At 40.2% G+C, this 18,606-nt stretch overlaps 4 protein-coding genes across 6 annotated transcripts; 3 read left to right on the top strand and 1 right to left on the bottom strand.

Annotated features, from left to right (window-relative positions):
- The first annotated feature begins 57 nt into the window (after nucleotides 1–57).
- Nucleotides 58–1,892, top strand: LOC115768612. Of its 2 annotated transcripts, XM_030713269.1 has the most exons (4): nucleotides 62–150; nucleotides 218–347; nucleotides 403–921; nucleotides 987–1,892. In XM_030713269.1, the coding sequence occupies exons 2-4, from the start codon at nucleotides 314–316 to the stop codon at nucleotides 1,724–1,726; spliced, it is 1,293 nt and encodes a 430-aa protein (XP_030569129.1). In that variant the 5' UTR covers nucleotides 62–150; nucleotides 218–313; the 3' UTR covers nucleotides 1,727–1,892. The 2 variants fall into 2 exon arrangements, with proteins under 2 accessions (XP_030569128.1, XP_030569129.1); XM_030713268.1 differs by having other exon boundaries at nucleotides 58–347.
- Nucleotides 1,893–2,555: 663 nt separating this feature from the next.
- LOC115768611 (histone H4 transcription factor) lies at nucleotides 2,556–5,160 on the top strand. Its single transcript, XM_030713267.1, has 3 exons — nucleotides 2,556–3,294; nucleotides 3,366–3,682; nucleotides 3,744–5,160. The coding sequence occupies exons 1-3, from the start codon at nucleotides 2,649–2,651 to the stop codon at nucleotides 4,143–4,145; spliced, it is 1,365 nt and encodes a 454-aa protein (XP_030569127.1). The 5' UTR covers nucleotides 2,556–2,648; the 3' UTR covers nucleotides 4,146–5,160.
- Nucleotides 5,161–5,932: 772 nt separating this feature from the next.
- On the bottom strand, nucleotides 5,933–6,409 carry LOC115768608 (60S ribosomal protein L36). Its single transcript, XM_030713261.1, has 2 exons — nucleotides 6,282–6,409; nucleotides 5,933–6,208 (listed from the first exon to the last, which is right to left on the bottom strand). The coding sequence occupies exons 1-2, from the start codon at nucleotides 6,402–6,404 to the stop codon at nucleotides 5,984–5,986; spliced, it is 348 nt and encodes a 115-aa protein (XP_030569121.1). The 5' UTR covers nucleotides 6,405–6,409; the 3' UTR covers nucleotides 5,933–5,983.
- An 818-nt stretch (nucleotides 6,410–7,227) lies between these two features.
- On the top strand, nucleotides 7,228–14,635 carry LOC115768623 (A-kinase anchor protein 1, mitochondrial). 2 transcript variants are annotated; one of them, XM_030713281.1, is made up of 5 exons: nucleotides 7,228–7,534; nucleotides 11,382–12,758; nucleotides 13,331–13,721; nucleotides 13,797–13,930; nucleotides 14,270–14,635. In XM_030713281.1, the coding sequence occupies exons 2-5, from the start codon at nucleotides 11,403–11,405 to the stop codon at nucleotides 14,336–14,338; spliced, it is 1,950 nt and encodes a 649-aa protein (XP_030569141.1). In that variant the 5' UTR covers nucleotides 7,228–7,534; nucleotides 11,382–11,402; the 3' UTR covers nucleotides 14,339–14,635. The 2 variants fall into 2 exon arrangements, with proteins under 2 accessions (XP_030569141.1, XP_030569142.1); XM_030713282.1 differs by lacking the exon at nucleotides 7,228–7,534 and adding an exon at nucleotides 10,103–10,223.
- Nucleotides 14,636–18,606: the final 3,971 nt, after the last annotated feature.

The raw sequence follows: 18,606 nt of genomic DNA, 5'->3' as shown, positions 1-18,606 counted from the left end.
TTTATGCATTTACTAAGCAATGCAATATTAATGTGAAACCCAAAAGAAGGATAAAGCATATTAACTTAAGCAGTTTTCCCGCTAAAGCTTGTTAACAAAAGTTATGTAGTTATGTATGACGCACGACAGATGCACTAAGTCAAACGATAAGTAAATAACTAATGCGCAACCTTCTAAATGCGTTTAATCATGACCACTGCCTATCGGTTTCGTCCAGTGTGACCGTCTGTATCTTCAGCGAACAGCTGTTTAAAGATTTATCATCGCGTCGCTTACAACAATTAACAATATTGATACCAATTGAATCAAAACAATGGAATCACCCATATCGAATCCTGTGGCAAAGGGTGCGTTTTGTGAAAAAATAAAAACAAAAACAACCCAGGCTAATCGAAAGCTTAGATTTTCAGGTGGCTGGCGTTTCCCGAAGCGGACGCGTACGCAAAAAATCATCAAAACTATTGGACTTCGAGTCGCCCGAGGAAATTGAGAAGCGAACCAAGCGTCCTGGCAGGCAACCAGCCAGATATCCGGGACGAGGCCGACCACCCAATGCACTGCGCGAACGTGAACAGGAACTGGCACTGGCCTACGAAGAAGATGAGGAAGATGATCTGGAGCCCAATCACAGTCTCTCCGATGAAGAGGAAACATCAGCGCACATTGGCGGCGCCGCAATCCTAATGAATTCCGACGATGAGGTGGACACCTTGGTGCAGGATCTGGTTGAGGGCGTTGAGGCGGAGGCCTCCTACACAAACGATTCCCGTGTACGGCAGAGTCTCTACATGCGCGAAAAGTCCAATAAGCGCAAAATCCTCAAGGATAACAAGCTACAGAGAAAGGACAAGGTCAGAGTGCGCTACACGGCCTACAGTCTGTGGGCGCGTGAGGTGCGTAAACGTGATTTTCCGGATCTGGGTGAGCAATCTCAATGCAAGCAAAATTCAAACCTATTCTAATCCCTAACACCCCTTCTGGCCTAGATTTTGCCAATGCGGCCCGACGCTTCAGCGAACTGTGGGCAAACGTTTCGCACAAGGAGAAGAATGCTTGGCGGCGCAAGGCCAAGGTGCTGGCGACAAAGGCTCGCGCCCGCGATAAGAACGCTCCGGCAGATCTGGCCACTGCATTGACGCCTCCAAGGACAATCAATGCTAATTCTGCTGCTGCTGCCGCTGCTGCTGCAAATACGACTGACGCGTGCTTCGTTAATCGGGCTACGACTAGCCGCACCAAGAAATTGGCCGCGGATCGGCGTCAGGTGCCCGAGCAAGAGCTCGGAGCCAACACGGCGACACCGTCCACCTGGGCACAGAGCAGACAGAAACGTAACAGCAACAGTCGCGTTAAGGCGAGCCCCATAGCCGGCAGCCAGGCGGGCACATCCGCTCTGCCCGCCGCCAGACATGGCAATGGAACGCTAGACATGGAACTGAGTGGCAAAGCTGTGACCCAACAGTCGAGCATTGAGGCAATCGACGCGGCTGCCCACCTAAAGCTGCTCGGCGAGAGTCTGACGGTTATTGGGGAACGACTTAAGGAGCATAACGGTCATGTGGCCCTCTCGGGCAGCCTCTCTGTGCTGCTGGACAGTCTACTGTGCTCGATGGGACCGTTGCTCTGTATGACAACGCAAATACCCGGGCTGGAGAATAAGAAACAGCTGAGCACAAATCTGGCAACGACGCTGGACAACATTGCCTATGTTATGCCAGGACTGTAAGCCCAAGGTGACTCGCTTTGCCAGGTGACAAAAAATCTATTTTAGCCCCTTACTAAGTTCCATATTTGAACAGGATATTGTGGGAAAATTATGAATGCGCGGTGTGCATTTGCTCTACGCGCAATTAGCATAGATATCATATTGTATAATATAAATATAAAAAACAATTGTATATTAGGAGAAAAAAACAAAAACAAACGAAAAAGTCAATTATTGAAATCATTAAAATTGGAGGGAAAAGTAAAGTTATCGATAATTAGTATGCATGTACGTTATCGATTGTTGTTGGACATAAACTATCGTTGATCGGCAATAACTGGCATGAATACTTAAAATAGCTTCAAATTGAATTAAACCGTGTTTAATGACGTTCTCAATGTCAATTTATTGTGCTGAGCGATTCATTTAATCATCAAACTCCCCTGTTTATTTGCTGGGTAACCTCAATGAGTGCTGCGCCGCGTACAAATATCAAACAGCTTTAAGAAATGAAATGTAACGTATTCTTGAGGGGATTGGCGTGAAAAGAGATTGACACATAAGTAACGATAGCAATGTTTTCTTTATGTATCTACATGTATAGCTAGCAGGCAATTTATTTGACTGGCTTAAAGGTATTAAGAGCAACTAAATAGCACAGTAAGTGATTAGGTAAAGAAAAGAAAGTAGCGAACGTGAAAGCAGCTAAATTGGCAGCACTGCTGATAATAGCGATGCGTAAGTTGACTGGTTAGGGACTGCAGCTATCGATATAGACTGAATAAAAAATCGATACGAGTGCACTTTGAAAATGGCCATCACTATAGCGATACCATTGCGATAGCGTTTTTCTTTGCTCGGGAATTGCAATTTATTGAGCAGCATCCGCGACCAAACTAAATCCAAGCCTGCGCACGCCCACACACACAGACATACACACGAAATGATGAGACAACAGCCGTCGAGTAAGCGAAAAAAATCGGCAGACATGCAGCTGCCCTGTGCTTGGCAAGATTGCCAAGTAATCTGCGAAGGCGAGTGGCTGCTCAATAGCCACATTGCAGACCATCTAAGGGAGCACCAGCAGGGCAAGCGCAAATGTGTCTGCGTGTGGAACGACTGCATCTTCCAAACGAGCTGTCGCCAAGAGTTCGAACGGCACAGCTACTATCATGGCTACTACATTAATCTGCTGCTCCAGGGCAAGCAGGAGTGTGAGAATCATCCGGAGATACCCGCCTGCTATGCGCCGCCGCGCACTGGCGATAAGCTGCCCGAGCTTAAACAGAACTTTCATTGCGGCTGGAGTGATTGCAATCGTTCGTTTGTCTCCATTGTCGAGTTCCAGGATCACATAGTGCAGCATGCCTCGTTCGAATACGAGATACAAAAGTCACCAGACGACGAGCGCCCCAAGACGCAGTGCAACTGGACGATGTGCAACAAGTTGCTGGAGAACAAATATCGCCTCATCGAGCACATAAGCACACACTCGAACAAGAAGCATGTCGCCTGCTACCACTGCGGCGAGCTGTTCCGCACCAAGACAACGCTGTTCGATCATCTGCGCCGCCAGCCGGACAACAATAGTGAGTAGTCGGGATTTGGAAGTTAAAGATTTAGCATAACAAACTCTCACCCTTGCTGCCTTTCACTTTAGCCCAAAAGTTCCAATGCGCGCAGTGTTTCAAATTCTTTGCCACCGAGAAGCTATTACGCGGCCATGTGGTTCGCCATGTCAATTGCTACAAGTGCAGCATGTGCGACATGACCTGCAGCTCGGCCAGCTCGCTGACGACACACGTCCGATATCGACATTTAAAGGATAAGCCCTACAAGTGCACCGAATGTGATACACGCTGTGTACGCGAATCGGATCTGGCCAAGCATGTCCAGATTGTCCATTCGAAAATGGTGCATCAATGCGATCAACCCGGCTGTCAATACTCTGTGCGCACCTATACCCAAATGCGACGGGTAAGACATTTGTAGTTCTATCAAATTGCCACGTTAATAATCGAATCTGTCTCGCTTTCAGCACTTTCTCGAGGTGCACGGCAACAATCCGATATTCTATGCTTGCCATTGCTGTGAGCGCTTCTTTAAGACGGGCAAATCGCTATCGGTTCATCTAATCAAAAAGCATGGCTTCCGTTTACCCTCGGGCCACAAGCGCTTCTCCTATCGCATAGACGAGAACGGCTTCTATCGGCTGGAGATGACGCGTATCGAGAGCCTCGAGGTAACACAACAGATCCTTGCGCCCCATATCAAGCAGGAGACTGATTTGAACATCGCACTCGAGAGCAGCTGCTACGAGATTGTCAATCCGATTGGCACCGATTTCGAGCGTATTATCGTCTCCAACGATGCCAACGAGGCACATCTGGTCGGCGAGGTGACCATCTCGTTGCCCAGCCTCAACGACGCAGAGTTCTAAATTTAGCCCAAAAACCAAACAAAAACCGATGCACTCGAAAGCCCACAACAATTTTATGTTTATGCGACACACAAACGGCTGTGTTCACAAATGGTGCTGCTCCTTCCACAAATGCACCACCGAGTACTCATAGTCTTAAGCATCCTTCCTTTGCCTTCCGTGCACCATACGTATACGCTTCCATGTGACCGCACATATAACACGATTGCCCACTGTACTCCAGGGGCTGGGGGCATCTGCAGCAGGAACAACTGATTCTCTTTTTCATATAACTATCTATACATATATATATAGCATATGGCATATAGCATATAGCATATTGGCATTTAAGCCTTTTATGTATTGCAAACTTCTAAATCACATTTAATTAGTATTAAGTACAAAAGTTAAGAGTTCGACAAGCATTATTAATAAACCAAACCATGCACATCACAACATGACTAGCAGCAGGCACCTTGCTACTCGACCCGTTGGATATATATTTGTATTCCAACACCAAAGTTGATTCACACAATGTAATAAATTGTAGACGGATATGTTTACTTATCCAACCATAATTGTTAGATAGAGTTCAAGCATCATTTACAAATTCTGTTACAGTAAAAATTTCCAAGCCTGGGTTTGAACCAGTGGAACCTAATGGAAAGCAGCTGGGCTCGCAGCGAAGCACGGCACACATTTTTGTTACGTATATTCAATTCAGATCCGTTTTCTAACAAATTCAGGCAGCTTCTGATACTATATACGATTTTCATAATTAGTTGTACGATTCCCAATCAACTTTAGATGGGTTTAGCCAAGATTAAAGCCCAAACCATCTGGGACAAAAAGACGCATCTCTGAGCAGATTCATCAGAAAAGCTTACAAACTTCAAGTCAGCTATTATAGCCTTATAATCTCCGACCCAATAAAGTATATATATATTCTTGATCAGTATCAACAGCCGAGTCGATATAGCCATGTGCGTCTGTGCGTCAATTTTAGTCTCTCAGTTTAAATGCCATCGTCTTGAAACTTTGCAGAAGTGTCTCTTTCTGTTGCCGGAACCAGCTGGATCGGACCACTATAGCATATAGCTGCCATGGGAACGATCGGTCTTAAAGTAGCAAAACCCTATCAACATCGGACCACTATATCATAATTGTGAATGTCGGGTTTGGTCAAGATATCTTGATATTACCTCATTTTCGGCTGATCGTCCCTATGGAAACTGTATGATAAATTGGACATATGTAATGCCTGCAATAGACAGACGGACCTACCCAAGGTTTTGAGGCGAAAGTTTTATAGACGGACAGGTCCAGATCAACGCGGCATCTGTCATGCATACATTACAATACCCTGTACAAGCGTATATGAGGGTCTGACAGAAATGTACACATTTCATGCTTACATTAAAATACCCTGTACAAGCGTATATGAGGGTCTGACAGAAATGTACATATTTTTCCTGCAAATTGAGAGCTCTGCTCGCGCTCGCAGCGCTCCAGCTAACGGTTCTCCCACAAAGTCAACCGGGAAAAAAGCAACGGTGAAAAAGCTTTTAAGTGAGGTTATGTTGCAGCAAACAAATTAATGTTCGATTTAGTGCACTCGAAAAAAATAAACACATTAAATAAATAAACTACTGCGCAGTGCGGTTATTGTAATAATTTGTTTTTTAATTGTGGCTTCATCGACTATTCAAGTTGTTTCTTTTTTTTTTACACTTGCTTGCGAATGCATTTGAAAGTTGAAAAAAAAAAACACCGCGGCAAAGAAAAAAAAAAACACACACAGTAGTTTCTGTTGTTGTTGAATCTGCTGCTGCTGGTTTCTGTTGTTGGCTGCCAACGTTTTACTTGGCATGAGTCTGAGCCTTCCTCAGCTGAGTGAGAATGTTGGACAGTTCCTCACGCTTCCTCTTGGCACGGATGTGTGTGCCCAAGCGACGCTTCAGGAACTTGAGGGCACGCTTATCCTTGGACACCTTCAGCAATTCCATGGTGCGCTTCTCGTAGGGCGCGTGTCCAACCACCTCACGGACCAGATCGCGGGTGAATTTTGTGTGACGGGTTTGAATCTGAAAAAAAAAGAAAACAATTCCAGAATATGTAAACAAATGTTCTATCGAAATTTTGAATTGTTTTACTCACGTTCTTCAAACGGGAGCCACGCAGACCCTTGACCTTCTTGTCGCCGGTATACTTAACATTCTTGACTTTGGTGGTCTTGTGGCCTCGGTTAAGGCCAATACACAGCTCGTATCGGACTGCCATTGTCACTGAAAATAAACAAAAACAAACAAATATTGTAAATTCTGTATTTAATATGAATCGTTAGCTGTTGACAATCAACAATTGTTCTACATTTAACAATAATCTTTTAACTTGTTATTGCACATATAATTTGCACATACAACACTAGGATGTTTGCAATAATTAAGGAATTTGTACACAACTTATTCTCGGCCGACCTACCTCAGTTGCTGTCAAATGGTAGAAAGAGCGCTGTCAAAGCGAGCAAACAGGAAACCGTATGAGCTTTGACATAAGCGTAGGGTTGCCAGAGTGCACACTTCTGGCCTTATTCATACGTTACGATTTTTTTTTTTTGTAATATAATCAAATGACTCATACAATATCAAGTGTGTGTATATCGTTTGGTCATCTAATCCGGCTGTGTAAAGAACTTTGCAAAAATATATAATACAAAGTGAACGATTAATTTGGCAATAGGTGGCAACGCTGATTCATAAGCTGCGATATCAGGGTTGCTATAAATATATATTGAAAGTATATTTCAAAATAACAAACGTTTTTTATTTAACTATTTTATTTTCAGAATTCTTGACTCTTATTCCGGTTGGCTTATACATAAAAATAATATAAATATCACTTTTATCTGAACCAAATAATTGCTTGACATAGAATAAATAATTTCGGCATTTAAAGTTGACGCTATATTTATCGATTGCCTCGATTGCTACTTAATACAGCACTGTTCACACATGTGTTGTCATTTAGCCCGATTAACTGTATTCATACGCGTATTAGCAATTTGTGCAAACAATTGCATTAGAATACCATATGGTATATTGTAATAAAGTGATTTGTTCGTAAAAATAATACACTTCAAAAAATAGTACACAACTGATCGAAAGTGATTTATTTTTTTTTGTGTTTATCGGCTCGTGTGCACAATGATGGCAACACTGCATACGCCGGCCATGTTATGATATGTAAAAGGTAGACGTAGACACGTGTTTAATTTGTGCTGCTTTAATACACTCCAAATTTGTGTCGATCTAAGTCAAATAAAAAAGTGAAAATAATAAAAACAATATAATTCACCTTAGCTTATTCAAAAGCAATTCAAAATATATTAATTACCCCGCTGGTTTTAAAAGGTAAGCGCAATTTTGAACACGCGGAACATAACCTACTACAAAACATTTGCCAAAACACTCGCAGAGCGCACAGCGTACGTGAAGCAAGAAAAATGGTGTCATATTGCTTGCATGTGCCATGCAAACGTAATTTGTTGTAAAGTGATGCGTAATAATTAAAACAAAACAACGTATTTCTGCCATTTCTTTGATCCTTTTTTTTTTTTTTTTACAAATGTATTTGTGTGTGTGAGAGTGCAAAAAATGCGCAACATAATCAATAGGTGGCAACACCTTGTTGTTGTTTTTGCTGTCGCTAGCTAACACATGCGGCGTACAATTTATACCGCCTGTCAACTTCTCTATGTGTGTGTGTGTGTGTGTGTGCAGTCGTAGTCGCAGGATCAATGTGCTAAACGTCTTGGACCTTATTTCTTTTTATGGTTTTCTTTATGCGATTACACAATGCAAATTTGTAGCCGTCTGCTTGCCGCATGCACATATATATGTACATACATATATATATATATCTATGTTTATGACATTTGTGGTGTGCATATGCATGTACATATGTACATAAGTTTGAAAATTAATGTATGTATGTTAAATTCAGCTTGTGGCTGAGTCATTTTTGATGAAATGATTTTGTTACGCTTTCTATAGAATTTTCTTCAAATTGAAATTGTGTGCGTTTTATTTTGGTTTGTTGTTTGACGGCTTTCACTATGCCATTCAATCAAACGCTTTATTATGCTCCTGATAAGCTAGAAACAAGAGCGCGCCTCACACGCCCCAACACATGCTGTCAGTGTTGCCAGAGGGGGGCGAAAGAAGACAGACGAAATCAAAATATCACACATTTTCACGATTATACAATGCACTAAAAAAAAAAAAAAAAAAAAAAAAACAAAAACAAAAACAAAAAAAAAAAATGCCTTCGCCGCCTTTGTCGCAGAGCATATGATCGCCAACCACGTTGCCAAGATTATAGCGAATGTGTTGTGTCATTGGTGTGTGAGAGGGGGAGGGGAAGTGGGAGGGACTCTTAGGCAAAGTAAAGCAGATCGGTTAAATGTGTGTTGCACCTGGTTTGCCGTTTGTTGTTGTATTTTACTGCGTGCGTGCGCGTGTATTAATAGACAGACAAATTCTCTGTCTCTCTCGCTCACGCACGCTGGCGCCCTTTGAAATAGTGTGTGTGTGTGTATGTGTGTGTATTTTTGATAACGAGTTAAACACAATTCGTAGGCCTTGGATTTCAGCTAAGGCTGGTTCAACGACAATCAAAAAAATAGTTTTGTGCATACATAAATACACGCATACATATCTATTTGATGTTATGGAAATTTTGCTTGAACGTTGCCTGCCCGACGACGGACTGGTCGTAACGTGTATGGCGCCCAGCTATTGCAAGTTCAAAGTCAAGCGGCGAACGTCAAACATGTTTGTTTGCATAGGCCACACGCATATCCACACAGATGATAAACGTTTCAGGGCTTTAACGCTATTCGTGCTTAATAAGTGCCATAAGTGTTGGAAACGTTTATTTTGTTCTGCCACTGCCATTTTGGTAATTTCGTGCATGTGGCAACACTGTGCCGTATTGCATTGTAATGAAAGTGACTGTCATGTCGTTGTTAAATGTGACACTGAAAGCTGTTGATGGACAGCTCTCACAGCTGTGAGAAATGATCTCGTATCGCCTAGGCCCTGATTGGATGACCTTTGCGATTAGGGCTTATCAACGGTGACGAAACAAACTGAACGTACAAATGTATTTGTGTGCGTGTCTTCTAGGTCTAGCCATAAACAACAATACACACACACACACACACAAAAAGACACATACCACGAATCAACAATCACTTACATACATATGTATGAAGCAGGGCAACAGGTTTGCCTAAAACAAAAACATACAGAGCGCAAGAAAGAGAGAGGGAGAGAGGCTCATTGAAACGCTTGGTCGAAGGGCTCTCTCTCTCTCTCTCTCCTGCACACTCTCTCTCTCTGCTGTTTGTCGGTCTGTTCAATTTTTAATCAATTTTTGTTTGAGGCTGTTGACACTGCGTTTGCGCCTCTGGCTGGGTGGGTGGTTGGGTTGGGTTTGGCTTGGGCGTTCGTTCGGTTGCATTGGCAGCAATCGACAAATGGCAAATGTCTCAGAAAGAGCCACTAGAAATAATAAATAGAAAAACGAAGAAACTTACACACGATCCGTTCACTCACGCTGTCTATGCGCACAAAGGCCGGGGGCAGGGGGGATGGGGATGGGCAAATCCACAGAGCAACAATAAAAAAATATTTAAATAAAGAAGAAAAAACATTCAAAGCGCTGCTGGGTAGTTTCCCTTTGTATATCGAGGCGCTATCATCGCACGGCGGAGATACGCATAGAAAACAAGCTCGAAATTGCGCTCGAATCGCTTGGCCCGGCGTCTATATGTATTTGCCGCGTCAATTCAACGAATCTTAAATCTACAATATTACAGCTCAACGAATTAAGCCCCCCAGCCCATCAATAAAACTTTAAACTGCGAACTGCAAAAAATTACAAAAAAAAAAAAAAAAAAAAAAAAAATTATTTTATTTATATATACCAAACGAAAATAACGAAGAATTAATTTGTGTGTGATTTTGTTTTTTCCATTTTCCATTTTGCTTTGGAAAATTCCACAACCACTGTGCACAGTGTGTAACAATCTTAAAGGTGAATTCGGATTTGCTTTGGCTTTCTTTCAGTTTCAAATTGTTATTGCTTAACTTTTGACGGACGCTTTTATTTATTTTCATTATATTAGCAACGTTCGTTTTGTAATGATTTCATAACAATTGCCGTAAGCGTAATGCTTGTTGCTGTTTTTTTTTTTGTTCTTGTTCTTCCCTTGCCGAAAGTTGCTTGCGTTTGTTCTTGTTGTTGTTGTTGTTGTTGCGGCATTTTCCTCACACTTGACACTTGGCGCACGCGCAAATTAGACGAATGCTCGCTCTCGCTCTCTCACACACTTGCTAGCACGATCTGCACGCTGAATGTGTGTGCGCGCGCTCTCTCTCTCTCTCCCTTATTCTCTCTCTCTCGCTCTCGCTCGCATGCTCAGTGGCTTCCGCGTGGCATTCTGTTTCTGCTTTGCACCTTATTTGCTCTGCGCGTCGCTGTCGTTCGAATGATTTTCTATAATTATGTATTGTTGCTATAAATACGCAGTCGCACACACACACACACACACGCACACACACACACACACGCGCACACATACACAAATGTGGATGCCAAATGAGTCTCGTGATGGTCGCGACCCAAACAAATAGACTTTCTGCAGTATTTCTAGTGGGCAAATATAAATATATGCATATGTACATATGTATTTGCCAACTCCCAATGTTGAATAATCTAATAACTAATATTTCCCTTGAAACTCTAATTGCTTTATTTAACCAATATGTACATTCTATATATATCTATAAAACACATGTGTGCCTGTCATTGTAATGGGGTGGGGGGGTTATTTTTTTGTTTACTCTTCATTTGTTTCTATTCTTTTGTGTGCCCTGTCCTTAAACGTTTCGAGCTGTTTAAAGAGCGCTTTTCTCTTTTTCCTTCGCCGTTTTGAAGGTCCAGTTTTTCTCAGCTTCCCACTGTTTTGCGTTCTTCGTTCAAGTTGTTTATTTTGGTTTTTCTCCGTGCGCTTACACATTTGGGCGAGAGCATTTTCTTTCCGATTTTGCATTGAGCAGCATCCTTAAACGTTTTGCATCGTTACGCTATGCTCCGTAGAGATATTAATATTCATCAAAATGATGAATATTCTATGCCTATTACAGATTTTTAATAGATACTTTCTGTTTATTTTGTTTTTCCCACTTGCAGATTCTCCAATATTCAGCGAAAATGGTATCCGGTCGTCCTCTACTCTATCTGTCACTGCCCGGTGTAGCATTTATACTCGGCGTCTTTTGGTTTCGGCGTAGAAATAAAAATCGTGTAGATAAAAACGATGACGATGCGAACGCCGTAGCCAATGGAAAGCCGGTTAAAGAAGCCGCCGAGCCCGGGTTAACACAGCGCAAAGTAAACGGTGTGCAGTCGCTAAATGGCAAACTGCCCACTGGCAATGGGAACGGTACAGCAAATGCAACCAAATCGATGAACATAAGCGTCGGCGGAGGTGGCGGTGGCGGTTCGATGAACAATATCGATGAGAAGGAGAGTCCAAATACAATGCTATATGGGAAATCGGCACCGATCACAATACAGAGCAATGGACGCGCATCGCCGGGCAAGCATCAACAGCAGCAGGTTGATTCGGAAATGTTAAAATCAAAGATACAGGATGCGGAGCACAAGAAGCTCTGCTCCATTGATGAGGACTTTGAAAATCTGTCATCGCCCAGAGATTTGCCCGATTCGGTAAATAATCGCGTCTCGTTCTACAATCGCAAGGCTAACAAAAAGGCCGAGGAACCGGTTGTCATCAAGGCTACGCGTACACCAAAAATATCGCCAGAGAATTCATTTCTCGAGAGCAAATACACCAAGGAGTGCGAACCGAATAACAACTGTGAGCCGAGCAATGCGGACAAAAAGTTGGATACATTAACAACAGCTACTGCGCCAGCTCCAGCTCCAGCTCCGGTTGCAGCTGCTGCATCCGCTGTTGTGGAGCAGTCAAAGCCACAGACACAATCAGAAGGCACAGCCAATGTAGCGCAGATCAAACAGACTGAGCAGAATAATTCAGCTGTTGAGCAGACAATTGTGTCCAAGGATGCGCATGTGGATGTGGACGTTAGTGCGACTGCCGCAGCCGATGCAGCCAATGGCAACCAGAAGCGCAATGTGGATGCGGCCAGTCCATCGCTCAGCATTTGCAGTGTACAATCCGGTGATTCCGGTAAAGGTTCCAGCCTGCCGCGTTCAGAGGCGACGACACGTATGAAGACCTCGTATCGTTTCTTCTTTCCAAATGTTCTGATCGGCCAGCTGTATGGACGGAAGCGTTCGTTCATCAATCAAATCAAGGCCAAAACCTTGGCAAATGTGGGATTGAGCAAGAATCGTTATTCGTCCGGCAAACTGCGCATTTGCACCATCGAGGGCACCGAGAACGAGATCGATGCCGCGCTGGCCATGATACGCCAGCGTTTGCCAGCCAGACGCTATCCAAATTTCACAATGCAGAGAATCCACTATGCGCTTCCGCAATCCATAGTTCCTCTTTCGACTGAAAGCCTCCACAGCCTACAAGTGAGTGCCGCCAGCCTGTCCAGTCAAATTCTTGCCGGACACTGTATCTGTATCGTATAGAGAGAATTATTATATGTCTGATTATGTTCATTTGCATACATACTTCTTGGTATATGCTGTATAGATGTTTATCGTTATCGATGCTCGATAGTCGATAGATCGATAATGTTTTTGGCGAATATCGACAAATGTATACTTTTGCATAAAATCGATTTGTGTGCATGTTAAACATTAACTATGCTGATCGTCAAATATTGAACGATAAACACGATCGATAAAAACGATAGAAAATATCAAATCAGAGCACTAAAATCTCAAAATATGTACTTGCATATCGCTCAGTTAGCATATCTATCGATCTTACAAGTGTATCCATAATTTCAATATGAATGCAAATCCATAAATCGATTAAATTTTGCCAAGCATTCGTATATTATCGATCGGTATAATTTGCATAGTTACAAATAGCAAAAATGTCGACTTATCGATGCGCTACAGACATATTAGTAATCGATATTTACAAATTTTGCACATTATTGAATTTTAAATTGTGTCTTATTAAAAATTTACAGCTAAATCTGATCGAAGGCATCAACAATGATGTGCTGGTCAGCGCTGTGCTCTCTGGCGATCATGTGTTCGTACAGCATCCGCTGCATCCATCGCATCCGGCCTTACATGCGCTACAGAAGGGCATGCTGGACAGTTATTCCAGCATGGATGCGCCCAAGTTGCCGGGAATTGAGATCAGTGCCGTTTGCGTGATGCCCATCAATGGGTTTTGGTATCGCGTACAGATTTGTGATAGCGATGCCGACGATGAGCAGCGCTGTCTGGTCAAGTTCTTGGACTTTGGTGGCTATATGAATGTCAGCTTTAGCGAACTGCGTCAAATACGCACGGACTTTATGACGCTGCCATTCCAGGCAACCGAATGCATACTGTCCAACATCGAGCCAATCGGTAAGCGCATTGCTATTCGCTGTTCAATATATTATACACTTTTTACTTATGCATTGCTCTTGAATCTTATTGTAGATGACACCTGGTCTGCCGATGCGGCTGATATCCTCAACAAATTAACCAAAGGCATTGTCTTGCAAGCACAAGTCGCCGGCTACAATAGCCATAATATACCAGAAATTTATTTATTTGCTTCTCTAGGTCCAAATGTAAGTATTGACCGCATGACAATGACAGAGACGGCACGAGCGAGTGCACAGCCTTGTTGTGTGCGAGAAGAGCGACGAGAAGCGAAGCGTAGAGAGAGTGCACAGTATCTCTTGCATCTCGCTCGTGTGTCAAAACATTTAAAGCTACTGTCAAGCGCGATAAATGCATCGCATCGTTATCAACATATGAATATAGTTGTTTGTAGTTGTTTGTAGAGTAAGCTATGTATTTACTTCAATTGAGAGCTTTTCATTTGTTGAAGTATATATGTATATAGTGAATTTATTGCGTTTCCTATCAATGATTCGTATTAATCAATTTGATTTTTCTCCTTGCAGAATGTTATTTTTATCAATAAGGAACTTGTCGCCAGAAATCTCGCTAAGTGGGTCGAGATGCGTGACTAACAGCCTTCATGAACAACAAAAACGGAAATTTTAACATAAATTATAGTAGCTACAACAATAACAACAACATCAACAGCAGCAGCAGCAGCAACAACAACAACAACAGCAACTTTAATCAGCAGCTAAAAGTTAAAGTCCCAAAATGCAGAAATGCTCCCAACTAATGGAAAACAAAAAACACAAAACAAAACAAAACAAAAAGTTGTAGAACGCGACTGAGCCTAGAGCCCGTATTTATATATAAATACGAAACATACACATGCATATACAGACATGTAACACAGACACACACACACACACACACACACTCACACACACTCGCACTCACACACACACACTCACACTCACACCTCTACACACGCCCACATAACATATGTATATATATGTATGTGTAGGACATCATATCGATGATCATATACAAAAAAAAAAGAAAAACAAAAATTGCAATGCCCTCTTTCGATTTGTTTGTTGAGCTCTGGATCCATAGCTGATCTCCGCATATAGGCAACCACTTACTAAACTAAACTAAACTAACTAGATTAGTTATAATGTTTATAGTCCTAAGGGGAGTTTCGAGTTGGCTGAGTTTCGTCTCGCCTGTGTATGTTAAGGATTTTGTACTGGAAAAAAACACAAAAAAAAACAAACATTTTTGGCAGTTGAGTTGGGCTACACACACACACGCACACAGAACACTAACACACACTCAAACCCACACACACACACACACACACACACAACCAACGAAACGCTTAAGATATTACCATACTCAGATAATAAGTAATACTTAGTGTAAATAGTTTTTTTTTTTTTTTTTTTTTGGTTTTTTCTAATACATATATCTAAAGAAAAAAGTCAAAATTTCAACAAAAATACTTTATATAAAGTATATTATATTATGTATTAAAAGTAACTCTCTCCCAAATAGCATAAAGCGCAGAAAGTTTTTCATTTTAACAAATCTTGTCAATTGTATATAATTCAACAGTTTTTTCTTCCTTTTTTTCCCCCAAAGTTTATTCACTTAAAAATAGAAATATATTTGGCTCAGTCATATATAGCAATAATTTTATTTATGATTTTGATTTATCATATTACTCAATCCACGAATAGTACAAGCATATTTCAAGAATGTGTATTATTTTTTAAACAAAAAGTGACAAAAAAAAAAAAGAAAGAAAATCAACAAAAAAAAAAAAAAAACAAAAAATGGCAGGCTAGATAAAAGACGGATACGCCCCTTGCAAAAAGAAACAACAACTGAACTAACACAACAGACAAATCGGCAGATATTCGTTAAAGGATACCAGAAATATATATGCAAATATATGTATATATATATACATATATGTAGGGTATATACATAGTTATGGAAATGATAATGGCTTATCTTAAACTCTGCTCTCTGCGCAAGCCAAAGGGTTTTTTTTATTAAAAAAAAAAAAATTAAACAAAAAGAAATGGAAGAAAAAAAAAAAACAAAAATTTTGAGTTAAATATCATGCCTTTTGTATATGTATTTCAAAGAAAAACAAAATACTTACTCTCAGCTAAGAAAAAAAACGGAAAAACAAAGAGAAAAAGCGGAGCAAAAATCAGCTAAACAGCCCCATATCTATATGTATAGTTCACAAAGAAAAAACAAAGATTTGCTATGAGTTGAATATGTGTCTCTATCGCAGAAAGCAATAACAAAATATGTATATGTATGTGTTTATCGTACCACACACACGCAACACAGACACACACAGACATACACAACCTCACACACACAACACGCTATATATTTATTAACTGATTCTTATATTTTAATTGCAAGAAATTCGTTTGCCCAAAGGCTAATTAATTTTAATTAATTGATAAAAAACATAACAAAACAAAACAAAAACAAAGTCTACGTACAAGTGATGATAATTATATATGCGTACATATGTATATATTTATATACCCATCTATATACATATATATCTATATATGTGTCCACTTATAAGACTTGGCGTGTCATTTTGTTCTTAATATTATTTTGTTTTTAATTAATTTTGTTTTTCTCCCCGTTTAATTTATACATTTTTTTTATTTTCCTTCCCCCCCCATTTTTCCTGCAATTCATTCGCTCACGCAAAATACAACAAAAGAAAAAAAAACCGAAAAAAATCAAAAAATTTAACAAAAAAAAACAAAAAAAACAATGCAACAAAAAAAAATTGTAGTGCAAATTTTTGTAGAAATTGTAAAGAGTGCGGCGCTTTATGATAATTGTTTTCATTGTCTGATTTTGAATATAAAATAATACTTATTATTTAGCATATATAGCATACATACTTATGTGTAGCATATAAATTACATATTACATATTACTTATGATTATTATTATTATGATTATGCTTATGATTATTATTACAATTATACGCAAGTTGTCAATGTTCTTCTTCTTCTTTTTTTTAAGTGTTTTACTTTCTCGATGTAAAAAATTGTTCACTTGTACAATTGTTGATAACAGATTAACTGACACAAGCATAAATACACCCACAACCACAACCACATACATCTACACACACACACATGCATAATAAGTTGATGTAGAGCACATATTAAAACTAAATTTAACATCTAGTTATCGTGTTATTATCTATTCTATATAATATATATTTTTTTTCGTTCTTTAATTTAGTAATGCTGAGACGATAAATACAATTAAGAATTAATTTATAGACATATTCAAGTGAAAATAATTTACAAAACTTAGCTATTAACTAAATATATAAATTAAAGCAACTATATTAAAAATAAAAACTACTGAAAATCTAAACATATATATTTCTATTTATTTCGTTTCTTCTATAACACTTTTCCAAATGTTAAAGTGACGCTGTTAATTCGGCTGTAATGTTATCATTTCCGTTACATTAGGGCGGTACATAGTCTGCGGAATGTTATCGCTTTTCTCCGACGTTGATTATGGCGAGACTATGCCGTTTTATAGCGACATATATCCGCCGATGTCTACAGATCTACAGATCATACGTCGACAGATATTCCGCGCAGAGATATCAAGTTTGAAAACGACATAATTTCGCGTGGCGATATGTCATTATTGTAGTTATTGTAACATTATCTGTGAATCAACATATGATTACAATATCATAGAGTTTGTTAGAAAGAATCGATCGAAAAATGAGTTTTATGTTTGCCAAATATTTCCGTATTCTATCGCCGGGAAATGAAGCTTATGTTGGAAGACAATTTCAATCAACATTTCTAAATTTTTGTTTAATCTTTGGCACGCTGGATGACTTTTTTCAGGCGGTTTTTTATACCCTGAACCCATTAAAAATGGGTATAAGGGTATATTGTATTTGTGCAAAATGCAAATGTATGTAACAGGCAGAAGGCCGCATCTCCGACCCCATAAAGTATATATATTCTTGATCAGCACCAATAGCCGAGTCGATCCAGCCATGTCCGTCTGTCCGTCCGTCCGCCTGTCTGTCCGTCCGTCCGTCCGTATGTATGAGCCAAAGGATCTCAGAACCTATAAGAGCTAGAGACTGAAATTTTAGATATAGGTGCTCCTAGTGCCTGCGCAGATCGAGTTAGTTTACTCCGTTTCCAAGCAATCGATAAAAATCGATATCGATATCCTGTTTTTGGGCAATTTTGGTAAATAATAAGAGCTAGAGTCACCAAACTTGACATATAGCTTCTAAAATAGAATCTATATATGCATTTCATGTAGGAAGAAGAGGGTTCAGGGTATCCCATAGTCGGGAGCTCCCGACTAGAACCTCTTACTTGTTTTTAGTTGTCATTGCCATATATACATAAACGTACATTTTTACTAATACTTCGAAACAGCCTGAAAAGTTACCTCAATTGTGTGCGTAATAGACGTGGCAAAGGTCAAGTTTACAATGCTTATAAAACTTGGTATCAACTTCTTGCGCGCATGAATTGCTTTTGTCTGCAGTCGGGTTCTTTTCCATGGATATGACTGCTTGAAGAGAACTTGATTATTGCTGTCGCCCATGGGGAAGTAACAAATCGAATTCTAATGTTTGTATATCGGGGTATTTACAGCTGCATAATATTTATCGGAGAATTGGTTTTATAATGTCTCTGACGTCTAGTGGCACAGGCTACAGTATGGACTGGATATAGTAAATTATTTCGTTAACTAGTTCATATCTGGAATTTTTGTGATGTAACCCCGTGATGTGTAACCACTAGCTTTTTTGTCGACTTGGGTAAAAATGTGGATTTTGAGAAAA

The sequence above is a fragment of the Drosophila novamexicana genome, unplaced genomic scaffold, assembly GCF_003285875.2.
Source record: "Drosophila novamexicana strain 15010-1031.04,08,12 unplaced genomic scaffold, DnovRS2.1 tig00001856-arrow-arrow-pilon, whole genome shotgun sequence".
NCBI classification, from domain to species: Eukaryota; Metazoa; Arthropoda; class Insecta; order Diptera; family Drosophilidae; genus Drosophila; species Drosophila novamexicana.
The sequence above is the reverse complement of the archived record's forward strand: the minus strand, read 5'-3'. Positions and strand labels throughout refer to the sequence as shown.

Bases quoted from the DNA above. Each gene is read 5' to 3' on its own strand.
- LOC115768612 (XM_030713268.1), top strand. From the start codon at position 314: ATGGAATCACCCATATCGAATCCTGTGGCAAAGG. The intron at 348-402 runs GTGCGTTTTGTG...TCGAAAGCTTAG, and splicing joins ATCGAATCCTGTGGCAAAGG to ATTTTCAGGTGGCTGGCGTT. The intron at 922-986 runs GTGAGCAATCTC...CTTCTGGCCTAG, and splicing joins ACGTGATTTTCCGGATCTGG to ATTTTGCCAATGCGGCCCGA.
- LOC115768611 (XM_030713267.1), top strand. From the start codon at position 2,649: ATGATGAGACAACAGCCGTCGAGTAAGCGAAAAAAATCGGCAGACATG. The intron at 3,295-3,365 runs GTGAGTAGTCGG...CTTTCACTTTAG, and splicing joins CCGCCAGCCGGACAACAATA to CCCAAAAGTTCCAATGCGCG. The intron at 3,683-3,743 runs GTAAGACATTTG...TCTCGCTTTCAG, and splicing joins CCTATACCCAAATGCGACGG to CACTTTCTCGAGGTGCACGG.
- LOC115768608 (XM_030713261.1), bottom strand. From the start codon at position 6,404: ATGGCAGTCCGATACGAGCTGTGTATTGGCCTTAACCGAGGCCACAAG. The intron at 6,209-6,281 runs GTGAGTAAAACA...TTTTTTTTTCAG, and splicing joins GTGGCTCCCGTTTGAAGAAC to ATTCAAACCCGTCACACAAA.
- LOC115768623 (XM_030713281.1), top strand. From the start codon at position 11,403: ATGGTATCCGGTCGTCCTCTACTCTATCTGTCACTGCCCGGTGTAGCA. The intron at 12,759-13,330 runs GTGAGTGCCGCC...AAAAATTTACAG, and splicing joins AAAGCCTCCACAGCCTACAA to CTAAATCTGATCGAAGGCAT. The intron at 13,931-14,269 runs GTAAGTATTGAC...TTCTCCTTGCAG, and splicing joins TTGCTTCTCTAGGTCCAAAT to AATGTTATTTTTATCAATAA.